This window comes from Delphinus delphis, chromosome 16 (assembly GCF_949987515.2).
Source record: "Delphinus delphis chromosome 16, mDelDel1.2, whole genome shotgun sequence".
Taxonomy (NCBI): domain Eukaryota; kingdom Metazoa; phylum Chordata; class Mammalia; order Artiodactyla; family Delphinidae; genus Delphinus; species Delphinus delphis.
Window position 1 is genome coordinate 30,012,301 of NC_082698.1, and position 11,623 is coordinate 30,023,923.

General features: G+C 50.2%; 1 protein-coding gene across 4 annotated transcripts; it reads left to right on the plus strand.

Moving 5' to 3' along the window:
- Window positions 1-1,981: 1,981 nt before the first annotated feature.
- On the plus strand, window positions 1,982-11,524 carry AVPI1 (arginine vasopressin induced 1). Of its 4 annotated transcripts, none has more exons than XM_060034347.2 (3): window positions 1,982-2,203; window positions 8,540-8,827; window positions 10,029-11,524. In XM_060034347.2, the coding sequence occupies exons 2-3, from the start codon at window positions 8,541-8,543 to the stop codon at window positions 10,186-10,188; spliced, it is 447 nt and encodes a 148-aa protein (XP_059890330.1). In that variant the 5' UTR covers window positions 1,982-2,203; window position 8,540; the 3' UTR covers window positions 10,189-11,524. The 4 variants fall into 4 exon arrangements, with proteins under 4 accessions (XP_059890330.1, XP_059890329.1, XP_059890331.1 ...); XM_060034346.1 differs by lacking the exon at window positions 1,982-2,203 and adding an exon at window positions 2,212-2,435; XM_060034348.1 differs by lacking the exon at window positions 1,982-2,203 and adding an exon at window positions 2,212-2,401.
- Window positions 11,525-11,623: the final 99 nt, after the last annotated feature.

Below are 11,623 nucleotides of genomic sequence, written 5' to 3' on the forward strand. Positions count from 1 at the left end.
CAGGGTAGGCCTTCACTAAACAGGGCCCTGTTGGGGAGTGAATCCCAGATCCTCCACTCTTGCATGGCCTCACGGAAGTGCCTCATCTTCTCATCAGAAATATTGAATCACAAAGCTGTAGCAATAGAAATGGTTCCATTCTGTGGTAAGCACACAATGGTCACATGCCTGCAAAGATGTCTGGAGGCACCAGATATTCTCTACCCAGCCTTAGTCACATCTGACCCAGAAGCCACAAGTCCCCAATTCCTACACTGATATGCTCAGCAGAGCTCATGGCATCAGAATTCTTAGCCTCTCCAAGCACTGATATGCCAAGAGTTTGGCTTTCCTGTTGTGGGGAATGGAGTAGAAGGAGTTCCTAGTTCAGAAGCCCAGATTCCTGGTTTAACTGCCTGCACAGTACTCTCCTTAGCCAAGCAGTTGGATGAAAGGCTTTGCAGCAATACTTTCTATTGGAGATGAACATTGCTGATTTCTTCTTTCTTTTCAATATTTCCACAGGGCTTCAGGAAAGCAAAGAGAAGCCACTGTTAAAACCCTTTAAGCTACAATAAAGCACTTGCTGATAACTGTTTTTGTGCAGGACACAGAGAGGAATTAGAGACCGTGGGATGAGGAAGAACAGCTCCCAAACATACCCTCCACCTTGCCAAAAGGGACCCACAATCCCAGTGTGCTGGCTGTTACTCTTCCCCCCTGGGAACTTTTACAGAAGAGAACTCAAATGACTACAAAGGTCAGCTTTGAAGTGAAAAAGAAGTCAGGGAGACTCAGCTGCCTATTCCCAGGTGCCCTTTGTGACCATTTTTGACCCAGTGCACAAACAACTCATCTTCCAACGAAGCAAACAAGCACTATCAAGGGCCTACTGGACACCCGGCATCCACTCCTGTCCCCCTACGTTTCAAGCTGCAACCAAAGTGAATTTCTAAAAACACAAATTTGTCATGAGGATGAAATGAGCTACTGTTTGTAAAGTGCTCACTGGCATTACTGGCACATAGTAAGTGCTATAACGAATCTATTAAATAAACACATACAATGCTATTCCCCTCAGAGGACCAAATGGAAACTTCTTCACTACCTGCCTCTGCCTTCTGCTTCCCCACCTCTCTCTCCCTTGCTAACCTTACTCCAGGCCTCATTTCAAGTCCTCCTGAGTCAAGCTGCCTCCTGGCCTTAGCATGTGGCTTTCTCTCTGCCCAGACCCATTCCTCTTCATTTGATTAATTTCAACTCCTCCTTCACAACTCAACTGAAATGTTACTTCTGCCTTCTAGGACCTCCCCGAGGGAGCTTAGGTTCCTTCATGTTTATCATAATTGTAATCACAACTAAATGTTTTAAGTTTTTAAATGTCTGCCTCCCTTACTAAGCTGTAAATTCCCCCAGGGCAAGGCTTATTAAAGGTGTCTCCAGTTCGCTGCTGGTCAAGGAACTCGGACAGGGTGAGTCCCTAATGGACCATTGTCGAAGGAATGAATGAAACCTTTTTAATAGTGTCTCATTAGGAGGTTGGCCCGAGATTGCACAGCTGATTCAAGATTCGAACCCAAGACATTCTGGCTTTGAAACCAAAGGTCTTACCACCGCACTGACTGTGCCTTCCTCTCCCGCAAAGCTGCAGCCAGAAGACAAGTGGTCTGGGAGTTGAGTTTAAGGAGCTGCAAGTCTATTTATTTGCAGAGGGCCACATGCTGCAAGGAACTCGGCGCCGCGCGCAAAGGCCTCGGGCCCAGGGGAGGGGGGCATCCGTCACGTGTAACCAGCACGGCCAGCAGTCGCCGCACCCCGGGGCCGGAATGCGGCCCCGCCCCCGCTCCCGAGCCAGCAAAACCGCGCTCTTCCTGAGGACTGACGTCAATGAAGGGGGCACCTCCGCGCGCTGAGCGAGGGCCGCCTGGGGCGGAGGGAAAGGGCCCGGGAGGACACGCCCCTCTCTGCTGCTCCGCCGCTGATTGGACCTGGGGCTTCTTCGCACTCGGATTTCGAGGCCTTGGGAGAGAAGGGGGCTAGGCGGGACACGCCCCTCACCCCTCTGCCGCCGCCGATTGGCTCACGGAGTCTCCGCGTTCGATTTTGGAAGGCTCGCGGGGCGCTCACACCAAAGCTCGGCAAAGGATTGGCTGTTCCCGAGCCAGGGAGCGCTTTCTCTGGGGAACGGCGGCTGTGACCGAGGTGGCCCGCCTCAGGCGGCCAGGTACGTAGGTTCGGCAGCCTGGCTTGAGCTGCGGTGGAAGCGAGTGGGCGGGCCGTCAGAGCAGGGTTGTCGCCGGGACCCGAATTCCCAGGCCCACTTAGAGCCCGTCGTTGTGCGAAGCGGCCACGTCTGAGCCCGGGGGCGGACCCGTGCTGGGGATATCGCCGTGTGACCTCGACCGGGATACTCCCTCCCAAGGTCTTGTCCTGTTGATGAGCGCCGTCCGGTCCCTGTAAGCACCGTCGAGGCAGGAAGCCCGCCCTTTCGAAAGCCGTGCAAGGGGGTTGGGGTGGGTGCATCTTAGCTGACCCCATCCCGATTTGAGGTCTGTCGGCTCTGCCCTTCAGCGTGGTGAGTAATCGCTCTAACTCCCCGCGGGGCGGTGGAGTGTCGAGGGCACAGAGGCTGGCTTGGGAGACCTGACTTTCGATCCCTGCGCCTTCCAAAACCCGCAGAAGCAGATAGGCCGTTTCAGAGCCTCCTGGGTCCTTCTTCCCCCAGAAGACCTCGTCAGCCATCCGGCAGGAACAAAAATAGCAGTGGTTGAGAGCGTGCCCACGATCCCAGCCTCGTCACCTACCACCTGTGTGACTTTGGGAAGTTACTTAACCTTTGTGGGCACAGCTTTCTCATCTGTAAAACGGGTGTAACAATAATAGTGCCTCCTCATAGGGGTGTTGTGAGGATTAAAGATATTACTCCTCAGAAAGTGCTGTTCTGCACTTGACAGGGAGCAAGATGCCTCAGTGGCAGCGATGATTTAAAAGTCCACAGATGAATCCATCTCCCTTTACTCTCTTCTCCCAAGAGTGAAGGTCCCTTTTGAGGGAGTTTCATGACAGTAGTGAGGATGAAAATGGCAATGATTCTACAGTCCCTGGTGGTTAAACAGCCTCTCTCCTTTGCATCATTCATTCACGATGTAATGTACTGGCATAGATGCTTTGGCATATTTTATCTCCCTATCCCCTAAGAGTTATTTATTCTCACCATTTTGATGATGTGCAAATTGAGGCAGGGGAAAACCGAGGCCTGCCAAGGTACCCAGTTATCAGAGGCAGAGCCAGAATTCAGGGTTCTTGAACTCTTGAAAAGAGTTATTCCTAGATCTAGCAGGAGTTTACTTCCAGGTCATATCTGAGACTTGATCTGGGGGAAGGGTCCATTTCCTTTCTTTACCTCCTGGGACACAGAATTGGAGACCAGCCTGTGTCCAGTTCTCTCCTGGTTGAGCTAGGCCCACAAGGCCATTTGGACTGAGCCTCCTGCTTGAAAGAGCCACTGATTTTGGCTGCTGTCCAGTGGCATGTCGGTGCAGGGAAGCAGGCCAAGACCACAGGTGTTGATTTGGGCCTTGGGCCAGAGCCTCCAGTTCTTTTTCTAAAGAGGCCCTTGGCCTCTGATTACAGATTATTACCATCACCAGCATTATCTAAGGGGGAGAGCGAGGGCCCAGTTGCTGCCCAGGTCATACAAGTGTGTTGTGCCTGTCATAGTTGCCTGTACCTCCCTGAGACTACAGAGAGAATGGCTGTCTGAACTGAGCTTCATACGTTACAAAGAACATTCAGTTGGGCACCATATTTATGTACTGCAAATTCAGTGCATGGCGAGTCACCTTTTAAATATATTTCTTTGTAAGAGCCCTGCAGTTCATTTATTGCCTGTTTCAAAACAAGTTGAACTTCATTTTCAACATTTGATATTTACTTTGGGAGTTCGTTTCTAAGCTAGTTTGGATCAAATTGAAGTATTTCACAATTAGTCTTTACACATTTGCTCACAGACCCATACCTATTTTTTATGTCAGCTCTGAAATGAAAGATCCATTTATAATCTTTTAATAGATCCGTGGTTTCACTTCCCAGTTTAAAAAACTGCCATTGTTCAAGTACACACGGACTTCCCTGGATTCAGGTCTTGTCCAGGAAATTCGTGGGAAAGTAACACATTGAATAAGACAGGAAATTTTTTTCTGATAATAAAAGTGTTCTGATTCAGTTTTCTCAAAGTTTACCAGATAGTCCTACGTGAAATCCACTGATGTTTATTCCCAGCCTCACTCTGCTGTCTGAATCCCAGAGTGGGAGGCAGAGCCAGGAGTGAGGGGCCTCAAAATCTGGAGGTGCCAAGGCCTCTCGAGATTCACGGAGGCTGTGGTTGAGGCTGAAGGCTCAGACTCTCCCAGATGGTTCCTTGTTGGTGTGTTTGTAACTCACTGTAACTCTATAACTGGCCGCTGGAGGCTAGAGGCAGGAGGCAGGGCCTTGCAGGGCCTTGCAGCCCTGGCAGAGGTGGCTGGACCATCTGGGAGGTCAGGCTCCGAGCCACATCCTCCCTGAGGCAGCCGCTGCTACTTGATCCCATTGCCATTCTCTCTGAAGGGAGGGTGCGATTGCCTGAGTCTAAGAGAAGAACTGTCACCCCTTCTCCCACCACCAAGATCAGTCTGCTCGTCTGCTCCAGGCTTGGCCATAGCCAGCCTAGGTCACTAGAATGCTTTAGAGCAGTGAGTTCTCTGTCTTCTATCAGACCCTAACCCCACAGCCCACAGCAGCACAGCAGGGTCTGGCCTCCAGGGAAGACTGAGGAGGGCAGAAAAGGGAAGCTACTGGTGGGGAAGTTCCCTGGCACTTAATGAGCCAGACCTGTCCACACATGTTGCTCCTGGGCCCTGGCAGACAAGCAAACCCATCTCTGCTTCCCTACCGACCTAGCCTTGTCATGGAATCATTGACTCAACACCAGCACACATCCTTGGAGACCACAAGCATCAATCTGTCCTTTCAGATGTAAGAGGGAAACAGGCCCACAGAGGCCATGTGAAGTGCCTGAGGCCTTTCAGCCCGTGAGTGGCAAAACTAGGGCTCGAACCTAGTCCCCTGACTCATAAGCCAGTGCTCTGTGCACTGGGCCGGGTTGCAGTTCCAGATTTCTTTTGTGGAGGCTGGGGATCTTCCTCTTCAGAGTACCACAGGTTCATGGCTTCAAGGCTGGGGCAGCCTGTCACCTGGTAAAGAGCTCTGGTGCTAGTGAAGATTAAAATAAATTCCACAACCCCACTCCTGCCTGGTATGTGGGACATTCACTGTTCTTCCCTTTCCACTGGCAAGTTTACCCCCTTTGTGAATTAGATTAGAATAGTGAAACAGTCCTCACAGAAATGATGGGAAGAACTGTGCTTTGAGCTGCCTGGCTGTGAGGGCAACTTGGTGGTTTAAAAGCTCGGGCTGCAGTCATTAAAATGAGGTTCTGGCCTCCGCTGAGCCAAAGATATGTATTTCAGCTACTCTTTAGTCCCGTTTGAATGGCAATGAGGATAACAGTGCCTGATTCCTAAGAACTGTTTTGAGGATGAAATGATATCACGCATGTCGCTGATTCGGAATAAACACCCCATAGTTAGCTTTAGTTTCTCTTTATCAGCCTGAAAGTGTCACTTGGTGACTGTTGTTGTCTGGTCACAGTATATTGATATCATCCAGCACTGGGGGTTTAATTACCACGCATATTAGGTCTTAACTGGATTCTCATAATTGTGCCTATGGAGAGGCAGATTTTTTTTTTTTTTGCGGTACGCGGGCCTCTCACTGCTGTGGCCGAGGCAGATTTTAAAATTCCCATTTTCCAGATAACAAGTACATTTTTTTTTAACTTTTTTTTTTTTTGGCCATGCCACACAGCATGCGAGATCTTAGTTCCCCGACCAGGGATCGAACCCGCGGCCCCTGCAGTGGAAGCGCAGAGTCTTAACCGCTGGACCACCAGGGAAGTCCCCCAAAAAGCACAATTTTTATGAAGTTAATTTATCTGACAGCCTTCTGAAGGTTTATTTTAGTTATTAAATCTTTTCAAGAGAGTGGGATTCTTATGATAGAAGGCCTAGAAACTGGAACAGGGTGAGTGTGGAAATTACTGGAAGGAGGATGGCTACTGGGATGAGGAGGAGGGATGGCCAGGGCAAGGAGGGGGACAGTCATATCTGAGGAGTCTGAATGAGAAGGAGAGATGACTCAAATTCTCAAGAGCATAAAAAGCAGGTGAGGGCTTCCCTGGTGGCGCAGTGGTTGAGAGTCCGCCTGCCGATGCAGGGGACGCGGGTTCGTGCCTCAGTCCGGGAAGATCCCACATGCCGCGAAGCGGCTGGGCCCGTGAGCCATGGCCGCTGAGCCTGCGCGTCCGGAGCCTGTGCTCCGCAACGGGAGAGGCCGCAGCAGTGAGAGGCCCGCTTACAGCAAAAAAAAAAAAAAAAAAAAGCAGGTGAGAGTGAGGGTTACTTCGGCAGGTGGGCTGAAGATGGATAGGAAACTGCTGATGCTCTTATTTATATGATGCTGTTTTTTTTTTTAATAAATTTATTTTATTTATTTTTTGGCTGTGCTGGGTCTTTGTTGCTGCACGTGGGCTTTCTCTAGTTGCAGAGAGCCGGGGCTGCTCTTCGTTGCGGTGCGCGGGCTTCTCATTGCGGTGGCTTCTCTTGTTGTGCAACACAGGCTCTAGGCACGTGGGCTTCAGTAGTTGTGGCTCACAGGTTTAGTTGCTCCGCGGCATGTGGGATCTTCCCGGACCAGGGCTTGAACACGTGTCCTTTGCATTGGCAAGCTTAGCCACTGCGCCACCAGGGAAGTCCCTGATTCTGTTCTTTTGCACTTTTTACAGTGAGCATGTACATTTTTAATTTAAATATATTTTAAATTTGACTTCCCCCTTTGTAAGCCAGTTGCTGTTTGATAGGTGTCTCTATAGCTGGCTGTGGAATGAGGTCTGACTTAGCAACCAGGCCTTCCTTGTTAGGCCCAGGACTGTGAAGGGTGAAGGGAGCACAGGCAGGCCTTCAGCTGGCTCAGGCCAGGCTGCTCAGAGGAAAAGGAGGGTCTACATTACACCCCTGACCCAAGAAAAAACGTCAAGGAGGCCAAGAAGAGGGGCATTTGCATTTATTTAGCTCCCATTGGGGACCTGATACCACACTAGACCCATTTAATCCTCACAGTAATCCTGAGAATTGATTATTAGCCCCATTTTACAGTTAAGCAAACAGGCTCAGAGAGGTTGAGTAACTTGCCTAAGGTCACAGCCAGGAAGGTGGCAGAGCTGGGATTCAAACTCAATTCTGTGTAATGCCAAAGTCCTTGGTCTCCTGGTCTCCAGTCTATTTTCCAATGCCATAGCTTTTTCAGGCTGTAGTGAAGATAAGGATAAGGTGGGTGAGCCTCTTATCCCTTTATCATTCAAAAACAACTATCTAGAACTGAGGTAATTCGATTTTCATTTCTTGCATGTGAGGAGGCAGGGGCATTGACCAGAGCCTAACTTTTATTGAACTTAGTATCGATTTCTGCCTCTGCCCTGATAGGATATTCTAACCCTGTAACCCCTTCTTCTGCCCCTACCTTTGCCTCTGTGGTCCTCTGGACTGTGGTTAGATATGATTGGTCTATTTCATACTGTGTTTACTAAATTATATGGACTAGGTTCATCCCCAGGGTCTTGAAAATAGAAAATGGGATGACCCTTCTCAATGTTGTAGATGGAAAAGCAAATGAGTGGTCTTAATGCTTTATATGTCTTCACTCAGTCCTCACAGGAGCTCTACGAAGTAGGTACTAGTATGGCTAAGTTCCACAGGAAGCAGATGAGGTGTGGAGGGTCACCCGGCCAGTAAGTGGTGCAGGCGGCCAGAAGCCGGATTCCCACCTGGGAGCCCAGGTCCACAGCCTCTCTTACTTCTGTGCCTCAAAGCTTAGGTCTCAGCATCAGAGTATTCTGGATTATTCTTCAGTTCCCTCATCTGTGACATGAGGAGGTTAAAAAGTACCTTCGTCATAGGGCTGTTGTGTTCACATTTCAACGATGTTATGTGAATACAGCTCTTACAGTGAAGCGTGATACATAAGTGCTTAACACGTTTCAGCTGCCGCTGCTACGGACGTTATCACTAGGACCCGGGGTCTGCGTGGACTCCGCAGCCAGACAGACTTGGGTTCTACTTCTGGCTCTGCACTTACACATGGCTTTGTGCCTGCAAGAAAGTCATTTAACATCTGGGGTGCCCTTCTTCATCTGTAAAGTGGAGATAAACAATCCTCACCTTCTGTGACCCTTAATACATACGTCAGGCACATAAGCACTTTATAGTATAGTTTGACTGTCATCATCATTATTATTTCCCCAAGGTGCTCTGGGAAATTAGAGTGATTTTAAGTCAAGACTTCCTCCACTTCGGCTCCTGGAGAATAGAAACACCAGAAGCCCTTGCGTTAGTCAGGACCCCAGGGCTTGGGAAGGGCCTGCTGAGCTGCTGACCTCCCTCCCTGTTCCTTCCTCGGCACCCAGGATGGGTACTCCCGCCTCTGTGGTGAGCGAGCCGCCCCCTGGGCAGGCCCCGACAGAAGCCCGGGGCCGCAAGCAGGCCTCGGCCAACATCTTCCAGGACGCTGAGCTGCTGCAGATCCAGGGCCTGTTTCACCGCAGCGGGGACCAGCTGGCCGAGGAACGAGCGCAGGTCGTCTGGGAGTGTGCAGGGGACCACCATGTGGCGGAGGCCTTGAAGAGGCTGCGCAGGAAGAGGCCCCCTCGGCAGAAGCCCCTGGGCCCCTCGCTACACCACTGCAGCCGGCTCAGGTAGGCCCCTGGGGCTGGAGGGCCGCGGGGAGGAGAGCACTAACACGCCCACTGTACCCTTTCCTGGCTCTGGGGCCTGGAGCTGCTCACCTGGCCTCACCTCTAAGTACCTACCACTGGGGTTGTTGTGTGGTCTACACAGCGCTTACTTACCATGTGGTTGACACTTAGAGGTTGCTCTTACTACTGGAATCATCTATGACCCTAACCCTACTCCCATGGGAACGGGTGCCTGGGTCCTCTCAGTGCCACCTCATTTCGCAGTGATTCTCCACCAGGTGCGAGGGACTATGGTCTGGAAGAAAAAACAATCCTGTTTACCTATTGCTGAACAGGTAACATTCAAAAGTAAGCCTGGTGAAAACCTTGGCTGTGGGATTACTAAGAAAATAGCATAAGAGAGTACTGTAGAGACATCAAGGGTTAAAAACGGTTGAGAAACTTTACCTTAAACTTTCCCTAGTCCTCCACCTCTTTGCTTATTAGGTCACTGCCAGCTCAGGAACAGCAAGCCCCAAGAGATCAAGTTGAACCACATGGCCTAACCAATCACTATGCGTTACACGCTGGGCCCACAGTCAGAATATCAGATCCGAGCAGGCCTTCTGAGATCATCAGGTCCAGGGGCAGCAAATCAGCTTCATTGCTCGTATTAGTTCCAATTGATTAGTAATCCCTACTGAGATCATCTTGAGATGGATACTTGCCCTCTGGTCTTGTATCAGGACAGATTAATGATGTCTGCCATGAGTACAGGATGAGGAAGACGGAGAAATGCTGAGTGTCTCACCCCCTGATCTAGCCCCACTCTCTTTACAGAAGAGCAGTCTGAAAGCTTTGCCTTGTCATGCAGCTCTTTGGCCAGAGATGAGACCAGAGCCCTGGTCTCATTTGGCCCTGAACAATGTTTGTTTTGTTTTTTAATATTTATTTATTTGGCTACGTCAGGTCTTAGTTGCAGCATGTGGGATCTTTTAGTTGTGGCATGCGGGACCTTTAGTTGCGGCATGTGGGATCTAGTTCCCCGACCAGGGATCGAACCCAGACCCCCTACATTGGGAGTGTGGAGTCTTAGCCACTGGACCACCAGGGAAGTCCCCCTGAACAATGTGTTTTAATAGTTCACCATGACCAAAATCTCTTCAGTCCCTGTACTGTCCTTCCTATTGATGTTGGCTTAAAACACACTTGTTCCCTGCAGAATCACAGAGCCCCGCGCTCCACCGGCCGACCCACAGAGCAGTGCCACGGAGATGGCTTCCAGCGGGCAGTATCTGAACTCCAGGAGGACCAATGCCAGGATCCGCCGGAACTGGAGGAAGCCAGGTCCCCCAGGCTACCTTCATCAGATCAGACACTGATCCGGGGAAAGGGCTGGGAACAGCTCTATCTTCCCCAGGATTCATAGGGACTTTTGCCAAAGGGTCTGGGGAAGCGAAGAAGGAAGAGAGCTGAGGCAGACAGCCCCACTGCTGCCACTGGCCTGCTCGAGTCAGAACAGGCCCGGAGGCTTCCACTGAGCTGTTATATGGGACCCATTCCTCACCAGATTGAGGAGAAACAGTGACCGTTCCTGCCTCAGCCCTTCTCAGTTTAACACTATACCTGGGCTGCATGATATTCCCCTGGGAGTCAAGGACAGGCACTCAGACTCAGCATCTCACCACTCCTGCTACCGACCCTCCTACTACTACCGTAACCCGTGGTCCAGCAGCTTGTCCCACACCCCTGCCCCTTCAGGCCAGCACAAGGAAACCATAGTTTAAGTGGCAAAATAAAACCATTCGCATCAAGAGCTTTGTGAGTCTGTCACAGAAGGGGAAAATCCAGAATGGACACTCTGGAGCTGGGGGTGAGGCACTGGGCTCGCTGCAGGGAGGGAAGGAAGGAGAAAATAGGGCTGGCCTCCTTTACCAGAGGCTGTCAGACTGGGAGGCGAGATGGAAGCCTCTCCACAGGCAGTCCTGGTCCAAGATGAGGAGAGAGGGTTCTTGGCCCCTAGCCAGCTCTGGAAGGGGAGACTATTACAGTCAGCCCTGCATAGTGGGCCGTGACCCTAGGCCGGATGAGTCTGCCGTCAGTGTAGTGGGCACCAGCTCCTCAGCTGGCTTCTGCATCCCCGTGGAGCAACCATCCTGAGGCAGCTCGACAGCTGCACCAATCATGCCTTTTGCATTACTGAGGTTTCCTGTAGACTGAAAACGCTTGAGGTGAGGATTTTTGACTACTATTCTAACTTTGGCTCAAAAGAAGCCTACTGTATGTTCATTAGCATTCAGCTCCCGTCACACCCATCCTATCTGCTTGGTTATCCGTCACTTAAAGGAGCCAGAGTTCAAATTGCTCCAAGTGGGCAGTGATGCACACACAGAGCAGAGCTGCCCTCTTATGGCCAAAAAGAGAAGCCAGTCCACATTCCTTACCCCAAACCTTTGAGAGAGATGATTTTGTAATTTAGAATTTTTTTGGCTTTTAGAAAGGAGTTATTGCAAAAACTGTATAATCCCTATTGGGGGAGCATCTCATAACAGAACACTAATATTTCTGCAACAAATATTCACAGTAAAAGGGATACATGATTACAAATAGCTTTGCATCTGTGTAGGTGCAAGTCAGGTGTTGGTGTCAAATGAGTTATGAAAATATTTTGGGAAATGAGGACCTGTACCTTCCTCTGCTAGAGGAAAAGAGACTCAGGAGCCATATCTCAGTAACTCCATGGCAACACAGGGTTCTTTGTCCTTAAAATTGCATCCTACCTTGTCTTCCTTCCACAAAATAAAACTAGACAAAAAA